A 25727-nucleotide genomic window follows, 5' to 3' on the forward strand; every position below is an offset into this window, starting at 1 on the left:
GACTGCCCACGTGTCCACTAGGCCCCATGCACTCCAGTTCCAGCCATCAGTTTTTCCCCTGTCTTGCAGCTGAGCCAAAATTTCCAGCTCAAAATACGGAGTCCTTGGCACCAAGTTAAACACTAAAATTTTAAGCCTCGTACATTCTCTCTTTCTGCCGTCATTTGATAAGGAGAAGCCGAGAAAGACCCTCTTCAGGAGGGTTAGCGATCTTGCTGAGGGCTGTGCTGGGTCTACACATAACCCCTTCGTAGGATAATCTTTACTTAGAAATGCTCATAACTTCAAAGGAGTCATTTTCAAAGATTTGCTTAAATTCAACATGCTTTTCTTTTTAGACCTCACTGTGAAGATGAGGTATTGCTGCATTTGCTGTGGCTTTTACCACTTTTGAAAAATTAGACTGGCACCTAATAAGAATATATCCAAATGGTTTGTTTCAAGCAACCACTGAGACTGTTTTAAGTCATTTTAAATGGATATCTGGGATTGGGCGAAAGAGTTTATGGGTGTTTTGCAGGGAGGGGGCTGTTACTAACCATTCTCTGCAAGTCCCAAAGACGTTAACAGGAAACACGCATCAGTTCCATGAAGTCGCCTACTTTACAGAGTTGCCCCACTCGGCCACACGTCTGGGGCACGATGCACAGTTCAGCCATGATCGATGGGGCTGCGTTTTCGTTTCCTTCAGACATGCGCTAACATGATGATCAGGGAGGAAACAGAAGGGGGAAGGCAGAAAGGCCCCTTTTCAGACACTCATTTCTGATGAAAGCCAATTTACACAGCAGTGCAATGCCCTACCAGTGACAAGCCTTGAATATGAAAACCCCACCTCTCCTTTTCCACAAGGGTGTACGCCACCCTTTCCAGAGAAGGGAGCCCGATTTTAACAACTAGAAAGCTTGCTGAGTGGGAGAGCCACGGGGTGGGGTTATGTCCCTATTAGCCCTAGTTTTTCTATTCTTCATCTGTGCCAGTGGAGGCTCTTGGGTTACCGGAACTGTAGTCTTAGAAAATTAACTTAAAAAATTTTTTTGCGACGTGGAAAGCAATAAGATGGCAAGCCGAAACACAAAAGGCAGTAAGCAGGACACACGCACACATGCACACACGCACGCACAAAAGCCTTCAGGCACTTGACTCAAAAGTAAATTTAAGATTTAGAAAAATAAAGCAAAATATCACACCGGAGGAGAGGACAATAAGGAACAGTTCACAGGATGAAAGGGGAACAGGAGTTGGTTCAAGAAGAAATGAACTAGGCGCGCCTGGGTGGGTCAGTGGGTTAAAGCCTCTGCCTTCAGCTCAAGTCATGATCTCAGGGTCCTGGGATCAAGTCCCACATGGGGCTCTCTGCTCGGCAGGGAGCCTGCTTCCCCCCCACCCCTCTCTCTGCCTGCCTCTCCACCTACTTGTGATCTCTGTCAAATAAATAAATAAAATCTTAAAAAAAAAATAAGAAATGAACTTTAAGGGCACTAAAAGTAAAACTACAGGGTATACTTAGGAAATACACGCTGGCATACAGAATACAAACAGACCAATTTTCAATACAGTTTCTTAATTAGTCTAAGACAATTAAATCTTAAAACTACCAAACACAAAAGAAACCCAGTACTTCTCAATCCCACTCTGTATGGCAGCCCCAAGGCGCTCTCCTCTGACCCTCTCTCCTCCTACTCCGCCTGCCTCCTGCCCATCTGTCTCCCTTCTCTGCCTCTCTCCCCCCACCACCAACCAGCACCAAACCAAGGGAAATGATCCGGTAAGTAATGCCCTATCCTTTAGGGTGTTGGAGAAGCAAGGCACAACAGTCACATCACTGAGGATTCTGTGGCTGATCCAATGAGTCCACCTCCACTCAGCTGTCCCTGCAAGCTTGGAAGTCCCTCCAGCCCCCCGTGGGCAAACCAACTTGAATTACTTTTGTAACCCCCATCCTCCGCCTCCCCACATGTTCATCTACTTTGTCAGCAGGAAAGAAGTGAAAACCAGGCTGGGAAAAGGCACCTGAGAAAACAAACACACCAACAACACAGGAGAAATAATTGTTTCAACATGAACTAAGCATTTCCATAATCATGCTATGAAGACTTCAAACAAGTTGCATGAATGAACAATACAGACATTCCTAGATGGACAATATTTTGAAAATGGTTTGCTCGCGCTAGCTCTTTGTTAGGGTACAAATTAGCTGGAAATAAGTGCTGTTAACTTAAGGGATCAAATCTTGATAATTTCCATCTTCCACAATTATTCAGACATCTCTACTAAGGAGGACTTTGTAAGTGTGCCAAATAGATCACTTTACAAAGTTTCCGAAGTCAAAGCTTTACAGACTCAAATTTGTAAATACCCTATTATGTAATATTCCTATGAAGCAATTGTCATCTCAGCTTTCCCTGTACAGATGTTAGAGAATCCGTGAATATGTTTCAGTCTATGAACGACAAGAAGAGCCACAGAACCACTGCACTTTGATCAGAAAGTTGCAGGAGGAAATGTTTTTGCTTTTGCTACTTCCACTGTAGGAATAAACTCCAAATACAAGATGCGTTGTATCAAAACCTATGGAGAAATATACTCTCTCTTTTGGGACTCCACACTTCTTCCTAAATAGGTGTACAATTTCGAAAGAATACTCCTGAAGTTACTTTTACCTCCTCAAGGAGAAGGACGACTCCAAACAGGAACAGCCAGTTCTTGGGAGAAAGCAGCTTTCAAGCACTGTGATGTGAGAGCACTGTGATGATGCTCTGGGGAGCACCGAGGGGACACAGGCTACCTGGGAGCTGACACTGGGAGACCAAGAGGGAAAGAGCAGGGCGGGGCCCGGGCTGGCTGCTCCTCCCTTGTCAGGAGCACCTGAGCACCCAGCAGCCTTCCACAGCAGCTGTCTGCAGCAAAGGAGGCATCGCAGGCTGCCCTCCAGAGCCAGGCATCTTGGAGCCTCTGGAAACCCCACAGTGGCTCCGCACTCAGTGGGCCGTGAGTCTGCTTGTCCCTCTGCCCCTCCCCCCTCCCCCCTGCCCTGCTCTTGTTCTCTCTCCCTCTTGCTCTCTCAAATAGATGAATAAAATCAAAAAAAAAAAAAAAAAGACTGAAATGCTTGGAATCAAGTCATGTTTTTAGGAGAATGATCTAAGCACTACCCTTAAAGGTTTCTGAACTCTTCTGCCAAGATGAATCTGTTTAACTCTCTAAATAAAGCAAATAAAGCATATTAGCAATTTAAACTCAGAACAGTTTAAGATCTTAAATCCAAACCATCAGGCTCAAATTCAATCACAATCTTCTTTAGGCAACCAAAGGCAAAGAGAGCACACCAGTCTCCGCAGCAGCTTTCGGTCAACTCTCCAGCTGAAGACCCTGCAAAGGGGGAGTGTGCACAAGACCACCCCTCCTACACACGTGCCTCGGCTTCAGCCTCACACCCAAGCTGGAGACCTCCATAGCAGCATTCTGGGGTGACAAGGAACCAGGGTCAGGACGCCCCAGTGGGAACCTGGAAAAAAGTTTGCTGTCCTGGCCACAGACCAATGGCCCACTAAGCTCGCGGCAGCTTAGATGTCTATTCTTTTCCTCCCCTTGAATCCAGATGCCAAGCAAGGACTGGTCACGGCTCCAAAAGCTTTTTCTAGTACTTACTCCAGTGACTGAAGAGAAATTTCTCCAATTGCTCGTTGAGTCATCTTACTATGCACACCCAGCAGCCTCTCCCAAGGAAAGAAAAGTTACTGCGGGGTTTTTATGTCAATGAGAAGCCATAAACTCCTTTATCCAAGAGGTGATTACTAATCCCATCCTAGACGCCTCACTGTACACTGGATGCCCATCCCCCCCATTCCCCCAGCCCCCAGAGCAGTAAGTCAATGAAAACCAGTTTCTACTGAGTGGGTGAACTTCACCTTGTTATGCAGACGCCTAGTCAAACCCACCCAGCCACAGTAGGACCAGCCCTGCATACTCGGTCACCCCTTTCCAGAAGGCAAGAAGAGTGGAGCGGCTTTCCAAGGGGGGGGTGGGGGGAGACATATACTAACCTCATACCAGTGGGTTCTTCATAGGACCCTCCTAGGGAGAAGCTGCCCAAGGCAAACTGCCAAGGCCTCCCTGTAAAGAAATGATCTCAGAATGCTACACAGGAGAAGAGGAGGGAGAAGAGGGAGGGAAGTTGAAGGAAAAGACAAGAACCAGAAAGACACACATTCGACGCCAGACTCCGATGGCAGGTGTCCCGTATGAACTCCATGCTTTATACACCAATTAAAAACACTTGGCACTCAATAAATTACATCAGGCACTGTCACAATCACCAAGGTCAGTGGGCTGAAGCAGGCAATTATTTTTATTATTTGAACGAGAGGCATTCCACGAACAGAGCAGCCCTGGGGGAGTGATTGATCACACAGGTCCTCTCTAGTTAAGTCCAATGCTTCGAGAGAAACCACCAGTTTAAAAGGTGAAAAATATAATTTGGCAGTTAGCAGGGTTTGCTTCTAAATTATATGCTCTCCTAGCAAACGTGTTTATTTTTTGTTGCCACGCTATCTAAATCCAAGGCCTCTGGGCAAGACCCTCAACAGTCCACCACACCCCTGGGAGATACTGAAAAACCCAAATACGCAGAACCTAGGTGCACCACTGAAACCCTTGGCCAACACAAATGCCTTCCCTGTAACCTGCCCTTACAGAGAGCCAAGATACCTGGAACGCAATTTTTTCTTTATGGGCTAAAATATTTGCAAAGGATTTTCAGAGGATTCCCCCTGGGTCCCAGTTTTTTTTTTTAACCTCGTAAACTAACAGTGTTATTCAATGATTACTAATGTTCAAAAAGATCAAAGTCAAGCCTAACCCATCAAACAGAGTCAAGCAGACTCCATATATTCTGTTTGGAAAAGTGGAATGGTGAATGTTTTTTTAGTCCTCTGCAGAGATTTCTGCTTAACCTACAAGGTTAACCTAAAACCTCCAAGGTCCATGAGTATACCATTCCTGAAGCATTACGCTTAACGGAGATCTTTAAGGTAGAAAGCTGAGGTTAAACACTGGGCTAAACGTTCTTAGCAGAAAATGCAGTATTTTGTTAGTCTTTTTTTACTTCATTACCTCTGGTCCAGAACAGACATGAGTTCCAGCTTTCAAAATACAATCTATCAGAAAGTAAAGACCGTTTTCAATTTAACAATAGTCACCATGTGTAGCTAATACATTGATTACACAAAGCCTAAAACGTCAGCTCTTGGAGAAATCTCACTTTAGACAGATCTTCAGTAATGAACTGACTCATCAACCACCAACATTCCACCAAGATCTCTGGGCTACCATCCCTGAACATTTCTTATATTGACAAAAATACTTCCAATTTTAGGGTCTTTTTTTTTTTTTTTTTTTTGATTGAGAGCAGGAGCCCATAATATGCCAGAAAGAAAATCTCCAAGGCAAAAATCATCAGCCAAATACTGTAAGACAGTCTTATTGTAATCCAATCAAAATTAAGTGAGCAAATTCATTAAGCTACTTTGCAAAACCACAATTCACAAATCATATGGACTGCAGCTTACTCCCATGGATTTGTGCACATAGGGAGAAACAGACCATTTCCCTCCTAGGTATTGGCAAGTCACAAGTGCACACATGCTCCCAGAATCAGAGCCAGGTATACTTTATACTTAGAATATAGCTTTGGGGTCGCAGAGACCCCACAAAGAACAAGAAGCTTAATTCAGAATAATTTGCCACCATAGTGCACTCTACCATGTATGTGACTTTTTTTAATATTGCCACACACCCTTTTTGTTATGAATCCCATGAATAACCTGAGTTTTAGACATCTCATTATCACCGGCCAAATAAGACCTCAGGTGGGAACGGAGAAGGAAAAATCCTTGTGTGAGGATTCTACAAACTGAATCACGCAGAGTGGGAACCTGACGAGGTGGGGCAGGGGGAAGCAGAAGAAAAGCCAGCCAGAGAAGAAAAGACAGCTTTTCTGAGGGCTTCTATTCCTCCGGGATACACCGCCCTCCCCAATGAAAAGAAACCGTTGAGTGTTATGATCTCTGGTTCCTCAGGAAAATTATTTTCTAAAAACGAAAAGGAATTAAAAACAAAAAACAACTCCAGTTGGCTTCCAGAGTACCCCAGCTGCCTCCCTTCAAATATTTAACAAGCTGTACTCAAAGTGGTGTGATTGAGGGAAAAAGTCAACAAACGGGCAAGTATGTTTGTAAGGACACGGGAAAAGAACACTTTGAAATTGGCTAAACAGCAGAGGTCCCATATACAAGCATAAAACTCTCAAAAAAAAAAAAAAAGAAAGAAAGAAAGAAAGAAAAGAAAAATCAAAGGCAAGGAGCTGGCAAGTTAAAGGTGCAGGCAGAAAAGCGCGACAAACCTCCAGCATATGAACACGAAAGCCGGTGGGGAAGTATCAGGAAAAGAGAGTAGAAAGAATATTTATCTGCAACTTTTAGAGTGGGAGGATAAGAAACCAGAGCAACTAATCTGGAGTAAAAATAAAGATTTATCACTGTCAAAATATGCTTGGAATTGTTGATTTTTCTAGGGAGAGGCTTTCTAGGGAGATTTTTAATACTACATATGAAGATCATTTAGAGCTGAAAGCTGAAATTACTGTCAGCTCCAGACCACCTCCCGATACTCTTCCACATTAACCCCTTATCCCTTTTTAAGTTTAGAGGAAAGTTCTAAGTTCACCACCCTCTCCTCTCAGGGCTCACCCAGTCCCTTTTCAGCGAGTTCCCAACATATTTATGTTTGTAAGGACATATTTATGTGCCTGGGAACTTTGCAATTTACCTTGGGGAGCTGCAAACAGGAGAATATTTTTTTGGAAAGCAATTAAAGAAATAGAAATAAGCCAAGTACCTATTTTGAAGTGAATAATTCATTCTTTAAAAACCTAGTTGGGAGCAAAGAAAAGGGGGAAGAGGCCATTCATAATGGAATGCTCACATTTCCAGGCCAGTCCCATCCCCCAAGTACTAGCTACTCCATGAGGTGCTGAAGTGTTGGGAAAGAGTGCAGGCAAGGCCATGGGAACTCCTTCAGAAAGCACTGAGAGATCCCTAGAAATAACTGCTCCCACTGGGGGGAAAGAGGAGGAGTCAGGGAGGGTATCCTGCTGGAGGTGACACCTGAGCTAAATCCTAGCAGGTGAGCAGGACAGAGCAGACAGATGGAATGGTGGTGCAAAAGCACAGGTGAAAAAGAAAGGCAGAACAAAGTTCAGGGGGAAAAGCCAGAAGGTAAGCCTCAAGGGCAAGGAAGCAAGTAACCTTGGGCTTGACTGGGCAACACGTGGAGAATTTAGTGTCCTTCAAAGTGTCCTTTTCTCTAAGCTCCTAAGAAATTTATTTGCAGAAGTCATGCCCTTGGCATATCTAGAAGTCTTTGAGAGAACTTTTAAAGATCTCAAACAGTGAATAACACTGTATTTCTTCTCTTCCCTCAGATTTCCTTGGAACAGAGGCCTTAGAAATCCCATAGCAATTTCTCATTCTGCAACAACGCCCCCCGCCTTAAAAAAAAATTACACAGAATTTGTGTTAGATAACCTATTCATGAATAACTGGTCTGATCAAGAAAAAAATAGAGTTGGTTTACTTTAAATGTTTTCCCAGCATTCATCAAATTCCCTTAAAATCAAAGTGAGTAGCTAATCCTTTACAGAGCAGTACATACACCAATGGAGTACATAAAATATTTTGGTATGTGGACAATGACTGTACAATGTGACTGTACAAAATATTAGCATATGGAAGATTTTTCTTCCTTCTTCCAAAATTTTCATTAATACTCTTTATATATATTTTTAGCACATAGCTCTTGAAGTTAATTCCAGTACCGGGATATAAATGGTCTGCCTTAACAAAATCTGCATTTATAAATTCATCAGTGGAGGAAAGCTAAATGATCAGTATATTAGTGACTAGATGCTAACATCTAAGTTACGAGAATGTATGACACAGAACTTAAAACTGCTAAAAAAACAAAAAAACAAAAAACAAAAAAAAAACCTGCTTTAACCCTAGAAGAAATTGGGGTGAAATAATTACCCAGGCAAAATCAAAGAATATGTGATTCATGTTAACTAACAGGGTGAGTATTCAAGTGGTTTAAAAAAAAAAACAAACAAACAAACAATTAGATCAGAGAAGGATTCACTTCCATTGAACATCAGGGGCCTTGCAGAGCCCTTCTCCAGAGGGAGTGGAGCTCCATTGTCTGAATTTGATCTGAATGGAGGAAACTGGAAAAACAAGGGCAGGCATCCTCTGACCCTTTCCCTAGCCGAAGGAAGAGGAGCAGAAAGGGAAGAGTGGCCAAGCAAAGCTGTCAAGCAGGGAGGGGGGCTGGCTCCCTGCAGGGCTGTTGCCTAAGCCATTGTCCATTCCTTCCCCACTGGTCCAGCCAGAATTCGCCAGGATTTCCATATAATTACAACTTCAGAACTTAATGCAAACAGCAGTGACACCCTTAATGCAACCCTTCAGGTGGTTATCAAAAGCTATTACCAAAAAAATAAATAAATAAACTTACTACACTCATGACCACGTGAGTTACAGGCTTTGAGAAGAAGAAGAGACACAGGCTTTTAAGAATCCGAGATCTGGATTCCAATTCCTGAGCCTGAATATCCTTTCCTGGCTGTACAGGCTCCTGGGAATCACTGGACCTCTAGCCATGCCTGCTCCCCCATTTCTTGGATGGAGAGGACATCCTATCCTCGGAGTCCTGCTGAAATGGAGCATAGGGCAGAGGCTTGGGCCCCCCTGCAAGCCTCCCATACTGTGCAAGGGACCCCAAGCTCCTGCTGCCTCCTGAGGTCTGTAAACTGTGAGAAAGAGCTGGGGGAAAAGCCCCCCCACCCCCCTGCGCCCTCCCTATTACCTCCCCAAGGAGTAGCAACTCGCCACAGCTGCTCCTGAAGCATGGTTTAAGAATAGAACCAGGTTCTTCTCTTCCAGGATTTGGGGGGGCGGGTCCCCTCAGAGCTAAAGAAACCTATGGACTTAACACTATGGCTCAACTGTACTTGGCACGATTGAGGAGCAGCTTTATTTCTTATACAACACGAAGTTTGTATGCTTCATTCTTGGGGACAGGAGTTCCAACTAAGAGCCCCCTGGGTGGGGGAGGCAGTGGGAAGGAGGGCGCACAAATGAGTAAGGTGATGAAGGTCTGCCTCTTTGCGCTCCTGTCCAGGAAAAAAGTAGAGTTGTATTAGTTTTCCATATTTAAGACAGCAGAACATGGGAACACCACCATAAGACAATGAACTCGACTGAAGGGCATTCTAGCGTGCGGACGCCTCGAGTTTCACCCTTGCACGGTTCATTACATTATCAGAGCCTCCTGATTGAATTACTTTCCTGCAGCGCTTCCAAGTGTCTGCTTCCCCCCCCCATATAATATCTAATATCGCTCATCAAGATGTTATATTTGTCCTTTTGTATTTTACCACCCGATATCTTAGAATGCCCGTTAGCTAAGAACATTGTTTTCAGAAACTCTGGGTCATCTGTGCCTTGCCGTACATCTGTGACTGAAAAGGCTTAAATGCCCTCACAGGAAGGTTGGAATAGTACAGCATAAAGCTACGCCAGCTTCCAGAAGGTTCTAAGCCAACAATTTCATCAAAGCCTTGAAGTTGGCATCTGGTCTAAGTTAACACTTAGAATAGCAAATAAAAGGCACTTTTCCTGACTGCTGCTGGCTGGTGTTTCTCAGATGAGCTGAGCTCATGCCCCTGCAGGAGCGCGCTGTGTTAAGCATCCTTGTGAGCAGACAGAGGGAAGCTGGGTGGGCCTTTTCCCTTCATCGATACTAACAGGAAGATGGGCAGACAGGGAAGGAAACATCAGCATGCGGGGACATTAGTTTCTAACCAAAGACAGACCTTTACTTGAGAGGACAAGGGCTGGAAGCCCCCTTTCCAAGCTATAAACAAAATATGAATGCTAGCCTACATGACCACCAACAGCAACAAGAACAAAAAGCCTTCAGGAGTGCTTTGCCACAATTAAGGGGATTAAAGAGCTTTTCTCAAGGAACAAGGAATAACTCAGTGCACTGGCTTCAAAACTAGAGAAATGAACTTGGAATTATTTTGGATTAAAAAAGCGGGTCTTTCTTGAACATAACTTTAAGATATTCAGGTAAATAAGAAGCCAGACAGAAGGATTCATGCAGTTATTTCCTGGAGATCGCATAGTTCCATTTTTTGGAAAATACACTAGGAATATAAACACAAGTGGGCAAAGCACATATGTAGCAATCTCCCCCCAAAAAAGGTTCATTTTAAGTTGTAAACATTAAAAAAAAAAAAAACCATTTAACCTTACTGGTGACCTCATTAAACGAGTAAGATTTTGTGTCACTGTGTTTAATGAGAATATGCAGTACGGAAAGGGTTTGGTTATAAAATAAACAGAAAAGGTGCAAAGCTGCGCACACACACACACACACACACACACACACACATGACAGGCTTTATGAACAAAGGCGTTGGAGTTAGAAAGGCCTGGGTTTGAAGCAAAGCTTTGTTACATGATAGCCCAGAGACCCCAGACAAGTTTCTCCACCTGTACCCATGGTTCAAGTTCCTCATCTACAAAATGGTAAGTGATGGTACCTGAGCGTCTTGGTCAGAACTCAAATGCATGAGCTGCACTTTGCACAGGAGCTGCCTAGGGGCAAGCACTTATCCCAGGGCACTGAGACATCACCATCACGACCAATTCCTGGGCCCTCTGTGCACCTCTGTGCACCAAAGAAAGAACCCGCCATTAAGAAGCAACGGCATAGCTGGGATGTCCTCATCCGTGCAGGAAGAAAAGAGAAAGCTCAGGTCCCAATGATCCCTCTTTAAGGAGGATTCTACACTGTGGTTCTGACAGGAGATTGCCACTTCGAGTTAGAAGGAGCAGAGCGCCCCAAAGGTGAGGCAGAAGTTGAAATGGGAGCAATGGAAAAGCAAGGCGGGTAAAGAGGACAGAAATCAGACACCCTGCACCTCCTGCAAGAATGAAAACTGCTCTGCTCCGCTCTCCCGGCAACAGGATCCACACACCACCAGAGGGGCTGTTCCATGGGCAACACTGCTCCCACCTGTGCCCACACCTCTGCCACAGGCACAGCTCGGCCAGAGACAGCCAGGACCCCGGTGATTTGCTGGAAGGCTAGCACACTCAGCTTACTCAGGGACAGTGAAAGGGGGCCACGGGCTGCAGATCCTCACCAGCCAGCGGATAATGCACAAGGGATGCCATCTCTTGCCTTCTGGAGTCAGGGAAAGCGAGGGTCCAGAGGACAGTAAGCCAAGTGGCTTAAGGTTCTTAGATCTGCTCTGATGGATGGGGCCCGACCCCCAAACATTCCTGGCTTCTGCACAAGTTTCCCGAACACACTAGGAAGTGAGTGAATGAGCACTTGATCCCACGACCACCATTTCTCACTGCTAGACCCAGTGTGAGCCACAGTCCCTTGGAGACAAGGAGGGAGAAATCATCTACAAGAGAAAATGCAGATCTGGCTGGAGATCTGATCCGTCCTGAGAATTACCTAAGGCAACTGCTCAGAAGCCTGCAGTGGTGCCTGCCCCTCTCTCTGGAATACCTCCCGGAAGGCCAAGGCTTACCATGCTCGGAGGCATGAATCTTCACCAGGCCCGAGGCACGCTTGTCCCGGTGTCTCTTAAGTGACACTGACCCCTCCAGCCCTCTAATTTCCAAACCCACCAGATGTCTCTCAGCTCCTCAGCTTCTAAATGTGTCTTACACACACCATTCTTCTCCCCTTGTGACCCTCGGCTAATTCCTACTCACTCTCCTCATCTCAACCTAAATGAAATCCTTCCCTCCTAGCAGAACCAAGGTTTCCCCCCTTCAGCTCCATGAAGGCAGGGACCACTCGGTTATTACCTGCTTATCCCCAGCACGAGTAGCTGCCGACTAGCTGACAGTTCTCCAAATTCCTCTCCTTCCCCAAGCCCTTGGGTCTCCAGCCAAACATCCCAGGCCTTTACTACTCCTGGCCTATAAAAACCCCAGCTCACCCCCATAAAACTCCGCTGAGGCCCGTTCCTCCAGGATATCTTTCCCAAGCTTTCAGGAATATACTTGCCTCTGACCTTCACCCTGGCAGAAAGAAACAAGCTTCAGAGCACTACAGACCTACCTTCAAATCAGGCCCTGCCACCGATGAGGTGAGTTACCTGAACCGGAGCCTTGCTTTCCAAATAATAAAATCCAATTCCTGGGACCGATCAAGCAGAACACCTAACAGAATCTGGCCTCCAGTTCACCTGAAGGAACAGCTGCCTCCACCCAGCTCTCCTCTGCACCGGTATGGTTGGTTGCTAAGTTATTCACCTTGACCTCGGGTTGTCAGCCCCTGGAGGGCATCTCCTTATGTGGGTTCCTAACTGTGCAATCAGCAGCAGCATCAAAACAGCAACAACAGCCATCAGCTCACCCCTCCTATGTGGTTAGTGTTTAGTGGATCTGTCTGTAAGTGCTTAACTTCTAGTATGTACACTGGCTCCCTTTTTGAATTAAGTATCTATTCACACAGAAGACACATATGGTAAAATACACCTATCTCTGTATCTGGTAGCCCAAAAGTCTTTGTGAGGCACTGAGTTTTAAAAAGCGACCAAATTACAGTAGTTCATACAAAACAGATCATGTAGAAGTCTAAATTTCTTTTACATTCAGTTTATAAATTCTGATTGCAAAATTCTGACTTTTACCTGTTTCAGTCCCTCTGATTAAAAATGGCAAATGTTAAAATCCCCTAAACCGAATTGAGGGATATTGAGGAAGTTACATTCACTGTATTACAGGAATCTTTTTCTTTTTCCACCAACATGCTCCAACTGGAGGTGGTAACTGGTGGCTTCTGCGTGTGTGCTGGTGTGAGCCGTGCGGTTGGCTGACGCCACGGGCCCAGCCCTGACCATGCCACCCCAGGGCAATCTCGAGTCTCCCCTCCCCTCTTACCCATCATATAACTGGTCTCCATGGCGTGAATGAGACACATAAGGTCCTTCAGGAACAGGGGTCTTCCTTCTCACCGCTGACAGCCACAGACACATGAGACTGATAGAAATGAGCTTTCCATCCTGTCATTTCACCACCCAGCTGCAGTGTGCACATGTTCTTCCGGCCCATCCATCGCCCTGTGCCTGCAAGATCCTGGTAGAGATGACCTCCCCTACTCAAATCTCTGTGGGCTCTACTGCTTCATGTCAGGTGGCCTTGAAAAGCCTGAAAATCTGTGTCATGCATTAGCTCCCTGAGTTAAAGCTACTTAAGTTCAAGCGTTCCAGAAGCATGGTTCTTGGCTAAGCTGGGCCATTCTTCACCTCCTGTGCTTTCAGCGTATTTCAGGAGAGAATATTGATTACGGAGATTAACGAAGGCAAAGAGACTCGGAGATGATGTACACGTGATCGAGTTATTCCACAAATGCGTCTGTTAGCTAAGATTTTCAGACCATACGGTACTTAATGTCTGGAATAACTCATCTAAAAGGCTGAAATTGTGCTTATTAAAATAATCAATAACCCGAAGGAAACAAAAAACAACTCAACAAAAGCTCAGTGAATTTTTCCAGATCAGTCTGTCAGGTCTGACAGCAGAACCCCATGCAGGGAACAGCAGTGTCTGAATTATCCGTCGCCAAGTTAACAAACCACCTCAGTGTGGAGTGGCTAAAAACCACCACCCACGGTTCCCTCACCTGGGCAAAGCTGGGTGGAAATGGCTCATCTCTGCTCCATGTGGGGTGGACGGGGCAGCCTGATGGGCTGAAGGATTTACCAAAGCTTCACTCCCAGGTCCGCTGCCTCAGCCGGGGGTCTGGACTGGCTGGAGGCTGCCTTCTCAGGGGATATTACAGACTGAATTGGTATGTTGACGTCCTACCCTCCAGTGACTGTTTTTGGAGAGAGGGTCTTTAAAGAGGTAATGAGGGTGAAATCAGGTCACCCTCTCATCCAATATGCCTGGTGTCCTTAACAGAACAGGGAAAGGCCATCGGGGTGGGCACCCAGAGACAAAGGCCATCTGAGGACACAGGGAGAGACAGCCATCTGCAAACCAAGCGGGGAGGACTCAGGAGAAATCCAACCTGCCAACACCTTGATCTTGGACATCCAGCCACCAGAACTGTGAGAAAATAAAGTTCTGTTGTTGAAGATGCCACATTTTGTGATGGCAGCTCTAGCAAACTAATACAGAGGACAAAGGTGGAAGCTACAACTCCCTTTAAGGCAACATTCAAAAGTCACAAAGTGTCACTTCCCTCACATGGACTGCTCACAGCAAATCACAAAACCAGCCCAGATTTGAGGGGTGGGGATTCACCTCCTGATGGGAGGTCCATCACGCACATCCTCTCTATCACACACACACACACACACACACACACACAAACACACAAAGGGAACTACTATGGGTCCTATTTGTAGACATCAGGGAAGGAACACAGGATTAAGCCAAAACTCTGACTTCCTCTTCCCTGATCACTACAAGACCATCCAGGAAAGTTGGGTCATGTTTGCCTCAACAACACGGCCATTCAGTACAATTCCCCCACTGGACAGTTTCAAGCACAAAACCAACAAATGTTTATTAAACGGAACAGCTCAGGTGTGTAAAAAACTATATTGAGAAGCATAAAGTGCTGACAAATAGTATGGCTATATGTACAATAACTTTCCTGTATACCGTATACATAGCAGCTGAGCAAAAGTAGAGATTTCATTCTGAATTCTCTCCACAAGCATGTAATAACAAAAGCAGCCAAACCACAGTGAACTCTAATGTACCCTAATGCATACTGTAATGCATAAAGCTGTCTGTGTCATCTTCGGTGATCTGGCGTGAGGCACACTCCTCTGCGCCTATGGTCACTGTGCAGAAAGGGCCTTTCCGCAAGGTAACCAGCCAATCAATCAAGCACTCCAGAAATCCCCACTGTTCTCCCATCACAAGTTCTGACCGTCCACAGAGTGTTCGATGACCATGTGGCACGACGAAGCACAAGAATCCCAGGTAGGGATGGGAATGGAGGAGGTGCCTCTGGGGTTCCTCAGGGGCCCCCGGTAGCAGTACACAGCAGTTTCACACCAACAGCCTCGAAGCCAGACACACAGCCGCCTGCTCTGGCCCGATTCTGCTAAGCCAGTACCAATTAGAATGGAAGTACCAAGCTTGCAATAATGATTCCTATCCTCAAAAGAGAGCCTGCATGAGCACAAAAGCAGGGAACGCGCAGAGTTAAACGTTTTGAGAGTGAGAGGCATTATGTGGACGGCTGGAAATAAAACCTCAGTCAAGAATGACTTGCCACAGTCTTCAACCTGACACTGAAAATGGCCCGCTGCATATGTATTAGGTTTGTCGTCCAAGAGGCTTGTATCGCGTGGTCTCTCCAGCCATCATTAACAAGCGCTAATGACCGCAGCCTTTCAATGCGACCAAGGCACACTGCAATGCAGCTCAGCTCAGAGCAGCTGGTGGGATCCAAGCAGATGGCCTGCTTCCCTTCAAGGCAGGACTTTCTGCAGGTGACAAAATGATATTAGGTGACTGACAAAAAGAAAAACAAACAAAAGTGGAAACTGGCATATCTGATGTCCGAGTTTAGCAGTGCAGGGAGCCTTGAACTTGGGCCCTGAAGGGGGGTGGGGTGTGTGGACTGCTGACACAACCCACAGCTGTGCTACAGAATGGGAGAGCTGCTTCCAGATCCCAAACCATGCCAGGAGCCCCAGGGCTGCTTGGTGCCGTGTGGGGCATGGGAATGTGCCGCACAAATCCATCCCTGCCCCGTCCCTGGCGAGTGCCTACTGCATGCCTGTAAAGGGGTGCCCAGCACTCCAAGGGAGGCCAAGACAAGGTCCCTGCCCTCCGGCAGCCAGCTGCAAGGGGAAACCAGACGACCTTGGCGAACTCTAGTGGAACGCAGTCGCCACTCTGTGCACACGGCGAGAGCACAGTGGACTGGACCACGTTCCTCTCTAGAGGTGTTAAATATAAGCCCCTATATTTGTTTACACTTCTGTTTTCCCTTTGGTTATTTGCTTACATACTCTGCCTCCTTCACTAGAATAATAATTGGAATGCTTTGGCTTTAAGAGTGGAACTCACTCAGCGGGGCTTAAAGCAAAAAAAAGGGGGGGGGGAATAAAAATTGAAAAAGTGGGCACTCTCAGAGGACACAAGATTATTTTCTCAGAAAAGCCTTTCCTGATTATTTAGCCTACCAGGGCCTCCCCCTGCCTCATCCCTAGCTCCTTACCCTGTAAGTCCCCCACCCCTACCTACTTAGGTACTTTCTTCCCGTTCATCCTGCTTTCTTTTCTTCCTAGCACCTGTTTTACCCAGCTGTTTGCCCGCCTGTGTACACAGTGCCCCACTCCCGCTAAAAGGTAATACCCCCCTGCCCTGGCGGGGTGTTGTCTGTCTCATGGGCTTCCCTGAGCAGCGCTGGTCCCCAGCCAGTACTTTTGATACCGCATGAATGGCCAGACACGCCGAGCTCCGGACAGAGAATCTGGAACTAAGTAGCTGCTCACTGGCTCACACTGTTCCCTCCTTGTCTGTTTCATGGAGGCTCTGACCTCTGCTCTTCCCTTCACCTCCTTCTCCTCCTAGGTTGTAGCCCCCTTCATAGAAGTGCTTTCTCCACTTCCCTTTCAGAGCTGAAAACCTTGCTATGGTGGCCCCCAAGATAAAGTCCAGAATCTTTCCAGTGATTTCTAAGTACTTTATGACCTGCCCCCATTCTCACTCTCATGTTTTTAACTCAACTGCTCTTCTAGCCATGCAGGGCTTTTCTCTCTGTTCCTCAGAGGAGCAGGTACACTGGCCTCTGGGTCTCGGAGCACAGTGTGGCCTCTGTCTAAGAGCACTCTGTCCCCCTCACCTCCTCCTGGCTGGCCTCTTCCCATCTGGGCATGGTGTTAGGTGACCCTTCGTTCTGTAGATTGCTTTCTGTCTCTCCGACTGGACTGCAGGCTCCAAACTGGCAGGGACTGTCCCAGCCTTATTCTTCACTGCATCCCTTAGTGCCAAGCTCAGCATCCCACACTAGTAGACACCCAAATATTTGTAGAATCCATCAATGTACTATATATTGGTAATGGCTATTCACTAAGGAGCTGTAACAAGAATCAGATAGCAGTTCACGAGGGCAGGGAATGTGATTGCCCTGTCTGAATTCCCTGTGCCCAGAAGAGTAGACACCCAATAACTATTTGTGGAATGACTACATTCCTGGCTTGCCGGCTCTAACTCCACCCCTTTCCCTCCCACTTGAGAAAACATATCAGAAAGCAAGTGGGTAAAAAATGACATTATGAAAGGGACGTCTCAGAATCATTTGAAAGATCAACACTTGATTCCTTGTCATAAATTACTGGACCCATAACTCAACACTGATCATTACTTACGAGATGGTTTGAGACAACGGCTGAGAAGAGCTGATTTAAACAAAGCTAAAAAAAATATGAAGCACTTTCTGCTCTTATCATTGTATTTTCTAGAAGCTGGAGATAACAGTAAGTTCAGGAAGAACTAATAACTGAATCATTTATACCCTCACTTTGCTTTTTACAAAATAGGTTCTGCATACCCCAGGAGAAATTTTCACTTAAATCAGGACAATGTTCAAATTTCCTTTCCAGTTATTTTTCTCCTATATCAATGAGGTCCACCGAGTTGCTGCTGTCGCCATTCAAAAGCCAAAGAACAGCACCACCTAACTTATTTCGGGAACACTACGCTGCTGGTCCCTACAGATACAGAATCATTGCCCCAAAGTAACAATACTGGTCTCCTTCAAGTACAGCAATGGGATGTTTTGGGGTTTTCAGTGTTTTGTGTGTCTGTTTCATCTCTTGGACAAAATGTATGTGGTAAAGTTGCTGGGACCTGCATCAACCCGGTTTTATTTTTGTTTATATAAAGCATCCCCAAATACGGATCCCATGATGAAATAAAACCAAAAAATGGAAAGTCCTAATGAAGGTGTCAGTCTTGATGTGTTCAAGAGGGAAACCAGTAAATCTGAGAAAGTCAGACAAGAAACCACACAGACAGCCACATACTCCAAACAAGGCTAAAGTTAGTAAAGGAAAATATAGCAACCCAAAGCTACTAACATCATGACCATTAATAGCCTCCAGAATGAGACACTCCATCCACACAAACAGATCTGAGCTCTTCAGATCACCCCACATGCTGAGTGACAGTAAAGATTTTGTTTCCTATATGGAAAAAAAAAAAGGTTCAAAGACCTTTTAGTCTTAAAGGATACCAGTGTTTGAAGTCTTCGGCCCCAAATTAGAGAGGAGGATGAGAAAAGGAGGGGTGCAAAGGCAAGGCGCCAAGGTTAAAATGAAAACAGCATATAGAAATCGGGAGCTGCTTGTTTTAAAAAATAAAGACCATAAACTCTTCAAGGAACTGCCTTCTTTGTATTACCTGATAGCTGCTGCACCATCCAAAGGAAAAAAAACGGCAAGTTCCCCCACCCCACCCCATGCCTGACTTTTTAGCCCTTTGAAGACCTTAATCAGTTTCCACTAAAATACTTCATTTTCAGTCATATTCATAGCCATTCTTTTGTAGAGGTTTTTAGCCCATTTTTGTGCCAAGGATCCCTTTGGCAGTCTGGTAAAGACTACTGAGCCCTTCCCAGAAAAATGGTTTAAATGCATACAATAAAATACAAAGGATTACAAGAGAAAATAATTATGCTTAGTTATCAAGACAGTTTTAAGTGATGATACAATCATATAAGCAGCTCTGTATTAATGCAGTGAGGAGCAAATCAAGCAGCACTTCTCTCTGCTGCCCAGTATCCTAATTGAGTGAAACTGTAAATTTCAATCTGACTGTAGTGAAAACAGAGATGCATTTTCCTCCCCAATCCCAAGTTCAGGAATTTTGTGAATTCTATCTGAAGACCCCAAAAACCTTTGTTGGGAGAGCCAATAAAAATACATTTGGTGAAGCATCAAATTAAAATTAAAGTCTTGCAAAATGTATTACCCATTCCACTGTGAGGTGAGGGGAACTAAGAGTAAGCAATATTTTCCCCAAAAACCATGATGGGCCATTAGTCAGCACAAGAGCTGCATGCTTCAAACTGAATCCAGGAAGGGATTCAGGTGCTCGCTTGGGCAGCACATATACGAAAACAGAAAGGGATTCAGCTCCCCTCGTGCAAGTTACCAAAAAACCTGAAGCTTTGAGGAACTCACAGCCCTGCTGGAATCTGCCCTGCAGTGGGAAAACAGTGACCAGGGCAGTGCCGTGATCCAGCTCAGCTATGAACTTAAACAAATCTCCTTCCCGCCGGGAACCTCAGTTGCTTCTTCTTCAGTAAAATAAAAGGGCTAAATGTATACCAGCACCTCTTAGGCCCCTTCCAGTTCCAAAGCCCTACCCATCTTATCTCTTCCTTATGCTGGCTTTTCCAGCCTATTGAGCTTAACTGCGAAACATTATTGCTTTTCCTTAGGTTTGGAGCAGGAAGTTTTACCAAATTTGAATGTCTTCACATATGAGACAAATATGTGCGCACCATTGCAACTTTTTTTTACAAGCCTGTTTTGCACATACCTACTTCAAAGGAAGTGATCGCATTGGTCTTTCCCTGTCACCATCCGTCACCTTAAGAGTATTCAAAACCAACACACTAAATGTTAACTGCATTTTCCACAGTTGAACCAAGGAACAGTATTAGAGGGTACAGACAAGGAAGGATCCTTAAAGATGGCCTAACCCAATCATATTTCCTTTATGGCTGAAGAAGCAGAGACAGGGTAAGAGACTAAGCCAAAGTCACAAAGCTAGCTGGCAAGAAAGCGGAGATTGAATCTGGGTCTCCCGACCATACCTTAATGCTCTCCCCACTACAGTGAGCGGCCTCTCAAATCCAGACATGCTTCCTCAACCTCAACGTGCCAGCCAGCTTTACAATGAATAGCAAGAAAGACCTGACACTTAGACCAGTCATTTTCTCTACCCTGAATCATGCAATGGGCACAACAAAGGGTTGTGTCATGACACATTCATTGGTTGGAATCCAGAAATAATGAAATTCCACTAATCCAACGAGAAGGTGATGACTCTATTAACACCCTAACTACCTGTCAAGTCCCTTAATATTGTGTAATACGTGAAAAGACACATATTTGTATGTGGATGTGGACATGATACATATATAGCTCTTCACACATACATTTATACACATATATGTGTATGTCTGTACATATATACATATGTGTATATAGTTCCTCAGTCTGCTCCCCAGGATTTCTAACATTTTAATATGTAATTTAGAAGAGAGAAAAAAAAGAAGAAATTTAGAAGGGAAATGAAAGGTAGTTGTACAACTACAAAAAAAAAAGTAAAAGCTTTTATCAGTACCAATATTGTCATTTTTAGAGGTCAAGATTAATTTTATCAATAAAACCTACTAGAAATTCTCTTATCAATATTTATGTCTCAAATGATCAGATATGCAAAGTTGATATTGATTCTTTGAGGGTTATGATTGTTTGAAGGGGGCAGGGCACTATCTCAAGTCCTGGGAGTAGGATACAAATAAATAGGGTCTCTTTGAAGTCTACCTATTACTCACTATTTCCCCAGGATTCTTCAGTGTGTGTTATTTCTAAAGAGTCAGAAATCTACCCTCAAAAAAGACTAGAATTCTTCTCAAGTATTCAATAACCTGACAAGTATCTTCTGAGCAGTCTGAGGTCAACTCACATTTCAGTTTCTCTGAGAAACCTGCCTTGACCTCCCAGTTCAAGAAAGCAATACCTACCCAGCGCATTCTGCAAGTTAACCACCTTTGGTGGTGAGCCTGGCAACACCTGAGATTGCCATGTATTATTCATTTGTTTACATGTTTCTTTCTGCTGATGCCCGCCCCTCCACGCTAAACTGAGCTCCTTCCTCAGTGCAGGATCCTGAATACCTAAGCAGGGCAGGCACATATCAGGTGTCTGGCCCCAAATGGTAAATTGCCAACTATGTCATACTTAGTGTCTCCTGGAAAACCATCAGTTGAGCACACAGCACATGCGATGGGCAACACATTGACACAGCCTACTTTGGAATAAGCCTTTGATACCAGGACAATCCTGAGTCTAAATCCTTTCCACGGCTCTGGAACGCCCTGCACTTGCAGCTATAAACACAAAACCTCTCCAAGGCCCACTTGAACACTGTTTTTCTGAAACATCTCCACAATGATTTCCTCAAAAGGACATAATGAAATAAAGTTCTGGAGTACGTTAATCTTTCGCGTCGGGTTCACAAAGTATGTTAAACACACTTGAAAGCCAGACACACAAACAAAACCAAACTCTGCAAAATTAGGTTGGGCTGACGTTACAGAAGACAAGCTAACCTTGGGCTTTCCCCCTGTCATTCCCCTCTCCTTCCTCTGAACCCTGACATCTGTCTCTTCAGCGCAATTAAGATGCAGGTGGGAAAAACCGCTTATCTGCAAACTTCAAAATAGGTAATGAGATTTCCAATAATCCTCCACTTAATACTCTAGCAACAACGTGAGGAGAACTAGACAACTTCCAGCTGTACTGTGTCTGGAAGCTTCCCTTAAAAACCCTTCTCTTCAAAATTATTTTTAAGTCGGCACTTACTTCAACGTATTCAGTTATCAAAACACGTTTTTCAGAGTTCGCCGAGATCCTCCCTACCCGTGGCTCCTCATATACGGGCTAAGCCTACCTATCAGCACCAAAGACCGTCTGAATACAGGTCTTTCAACAGAGAAGGACAAAAGCGCGGGTTCCCAAGAGTGACACATCCAAAGAAGAAAATAATCCTTTCTTCTCCAAATGCGAAATCCAAGTTGCTCCCACTCCCGAGTTTCCTGCACTTCCCTCCTCCCCATTCTGCTCCCCTTTCACTGCCCACTTTATCCTACTTTAATCCCGCGAAGCCTCTCTCCCGGCTTATTAAGGGTAAACAATAGAAATGTCACAAGGAAACTCAGGAAGTAGATGAAGTCTCTAATTGCTGCCGTTTAACGATTGTAGATAATTACTATCTTCAAAATGTGGTTTTCACAAGCGGAGAGGGAGCCGAGGCTGGCGGGCTCCCCGGCGCCGGGAGAACAGCAGCGAGGCCGCGGCCCGGGACGCTGGGGATGCGGCCCCGCACCCCGGAGCCCCGGCAGGCGCTGCCTTGTCCCTGCCCCCTCCAGGACACTCACGCCTGGGAGGGCCGAGGGCCGGCCCGCCCGCCCGGGTCACAGACAGTTCACTGCCCCCGGGCTGCAGCTACCCGCGGCGGTCACCATAACAATATGCAAAGAGCTGCCCGCGGACGCCCACCGCGCTGATCCCGCCGCCCGCGGCGGCCGAGCCCGCAGCTCCGCGCTCGGAGTTCCGAGACCCGGGATTACAGGCCACCCGGCAGAGGGTCCCCGGGGACCGGGCCCCACCGACCTTTCAGCTTCGTCAACTGGGGGGGGGGGGGGTCTCCCCACACACCGTAAGGTGCCTACGACGGCGGCGCCTCGGCCCCGGCCCCTGCCCCTACGCGCCCTCCCTGACCCAGGGCGCGCGGGGAAGTGGAGCCAGGGTCCGCCCCTCCCTCCCCCCGGGTAAGGACGAGGACTCTGTCCCCGAGAGCAGCGCCCCGCGGGACGCGGGATCGCCACAGTCCCTGCCTCCCCGGGGCCGACCCCACTCCGCCACTTCCTCGGCCGCCGTCCTCCGCGGGGAAAGCGCATCTCGGCGGTTTTTGCAGCACCCCGAGCGCGCGGATGGGGAGCACCGCTCCCCGGGCGCTTGCCGCCCCGGCCCCAGAGCCGCCCCCGCCGCCCCAAGAGCCCCGGCGTTCCCCAGGGAGCGCCCGAGCCACCCCGCTGGCCCCGCTCGGGGATGCCAGCTCCCCGCGGCCGCCCAGTCCGGAGCACTCGGGAGATCTCGGGACTCACCCCAGTACCACCAGCTCCCCGTATTTCACCGGCTCCTTATTGGGGGCGCAGTGCTCCTCCTGGCCAGGGGAAAACATGGAGCCCCGATCGGCCGCCGCCGCCGCCTCCTCCGCCGCGATCCCCGCCGAGTCCGCGCCTCCGCTACAATCCCATCCTGAGAAGGGGGTGAGCGCGCCGGGGAAGGGCACGGCGGCGAAGGGGGCGCGGGGCGGCCAGTCCCGCGGCTGCTCCGTCGTGGCTGTGCGGCTGCCCCGCCGCGCTCCTGGGAGCTCCGCACGCCGCTGCCGCTCCGAGCCGGACTCGGCAACAAATGGGACTGGGCAGTAGGGGGACCTGCCCGCGCCGAGCGCCGCCGCCGCCGCCGCCGCCGCCGCCGGAGCCCCGCGGAGGGAAGGAGGGAGGGAGGGAGAAAGCGAGCGCGGGAGGGGCGGGGGCAGCGAGCGGGGGAGGGGCGGGGGCAGGACCACGGAGCCGCCCCTCTCGCGCGCGGGCAGGTGGGAGCCGCCCGGCCAGCCGCCCGAAGCCCCGCAGCCCGCGACTCGCCCGGCGCCCCCTCCCCCTGGCGCGTGGGGCGGCCCGCGCCCCCCTCCCCGCCCCCCTCAGGCCCCGCGGTGGAACAGCCCCCGTGTTATGTAAACATAGAGTAAAAGGGAAAGGAAGTTCTTAAAGGAACAGTTCTATTTTTTTTCCCCCTCTCGCTTCCTTCCCCAAACTTAAAGCACGGGGTTCTCAGCCCTTGCAGTCCAGTTCTCCAGCAGCTGAAGGCTGTGCTGGGTCCCGGAAACGCAATAGTCAAGGTTCCCGAGCTTAGCCTAGCAGTCCCGGGTTCCGTTAGATGTAAAAAAAGAACTTCCTCTCTGGTTAGACAGCATTTGCTCTCCCCGTGTTACTGTATAGCGGCATACATCTGGAGGTGCTGCGCTCGTGCACCTGGGTAACTCTTCTTCCAAAACCAAGTCTTTCAAAGCTTGAAGACATTTAGAAATTTGCAGGGGCTTGCTAACTGGTGCTGAATTAGAGGAGTTTTGACTTTTGAAGGCATTTGGGGCATCCCACCACTGCATAGGATGTAGTTACCCGGTTTGTGGTCAGCAAGGTTCTACATGGCTTTAAAAAAAAAAAAAAAAAAGTTGTTGTTGTTGTTGTTTTAATCCATACTCCACCCATTTTTCCCATACCTTCTCTCATTTCCCTAAGAAATTTGAGAGGAAATTACCTGGGCGAACTTTTTAGTGAGTATCAATGTTCCTTTATTACCATAATGTAGTCAACCCACTGTGTTTGCTTACAATGCTCTTCTAAATAGTTACTACTATGGCTTTAAAATGGTTTAGAGGGGGCACCTGGGTGGCTCAGTGGGTTAAAGCCTTTGGCTCAGGTCATGATCCCAGAGTCCTGGGATGGAGGCCCCCCCCCTGCTCAGCGGGGAGCCTGCTTTCCCTCTCTGTCTGCCTCTCTGCCTACTTGTGATCTCTGTCTGTCAAATAAATTTTAAAAATTATTTTAAAAAAATAAATAAAATAAAATGGTTTAGAGTATAATAGCTTTACTGACTGCTGTTTTTCATCATGCAGGGTTTTATTGTTTTACCATTTATTACACACTCATAACCTACTAGGAACTCCATAGTTTGCCAGTCACTGCCTCCCAAGACTGTTAAATATTTAGAGAATAATATTTAGAGAAATAAATACTGCAAAAGCTACCCTATGCATAAACAATGACTGATTAGCCATGACCCTAAGGAAAGGGCTAGAAAAGAAATGACTACATCTATAACCTTCCATTCTGCTGTTCAACACCCTTTGCCTGACATTCCCTGACAGGTTATCACTATGGTGAAATGATGCTTCAGAAAGTTTTACTTCGGTTATTAACTGATCTTTTATAAAATTGAGGCTTTAGAAATGAATTGTTCCAAAGTAACTAGAGCCACACCATTGGTAAGCCAAACACACACACACACACAAAATCTAAACCAAGAACTGTTTCAGCTAACTATAAGAAATTATATAATTCAACTGAATACAGTTTCTCTATATATTTTATATATTCTCTGTATTTTTTAATATATATATTCTGTTGTAGTTTTAACCCACAAGTCTTCACTAACCGGTTGAATGTTCTCTCATCACCAGGGTTTTAATGTGAATTTCCGTCTGAATTTTGTTTGATTAATGCTACCTTCATCTATGTATTCTATGCTTCTACTTATCATATAGATGTGTGACTAGCAAAGATCTATCCGAATCATGCCATGGTTACACAGTCCCCTGTTATTACAGTACTTGGCTCTGTCATTTGAACTTCTCCAGGCTTGTTCTGTTGCTGCTACAGCTCTCTAGGCTACAATTACCTCCTCCCTCCTTCTCTCTTGGCGTGCTGTGCTTTTGTGCATTACATTACACTATTCTGGCTCCATTTCCTCCTTGCTGTGCTCTGCATCTGCTCTTAGGAAGATAGAAACAAATATTTATTAACCTCCTACTAAGTATTCCAAACCCTAGGCTGAGAGTTTCCCATGGGATGTCCCAGTCTTTGCAGGTTCTCCATTCTTGCTGTCTGCCCATGGCGCCCCTGACTTTCAGAGGTGCAGTGCTCTCTTTCTGTTCTCCCAGCGTGCCTTTGAGCATGTTTATGGTTCTGAATCAGGTCTGTCTTTATTAGAATTATTTAGGAAGTGTTGCTTTAAATGGGGG

General features: G+C 46.5%; 1 protein-coding gene across 1 annotated transcript in view; it reads right to left on the reverse strand.

The window, feature by feature from the left end:
* PELI2 (pellino E3 ubiquitin protein ligase family member 2) overlaps positions 1-23562 on the reverse strand; it is a 188869-nt gene extending 165307 nt beyond the window's left edge. The window contains exon 1 of the mRNA XM_082735090.1: positions 23029-23562. Within this exon, the coding sequence (XP_082591216.1) occupies positions 23029-23105 (77 nt within the window). The 5' untranslated portion in view covers positions 23106-23562. The remainder of the gene's footprint in view (positions 1-23028) is intronic.
* Between the last annotated feature and the right edge of the window lie 2165 nt (positions 23563-25727).

This window comes from Mustela nivalis (genome assembly GCF_964662115.1).
Source record: "Mustela nivalis genome assembly, chromosome: 6".
Classification (NCBI taxonomy): Eukaryota; Metazoa; Chordata; class Mammalia; order Carnivora; family Mustelidae; genus Mustela; species Mustela nivalis.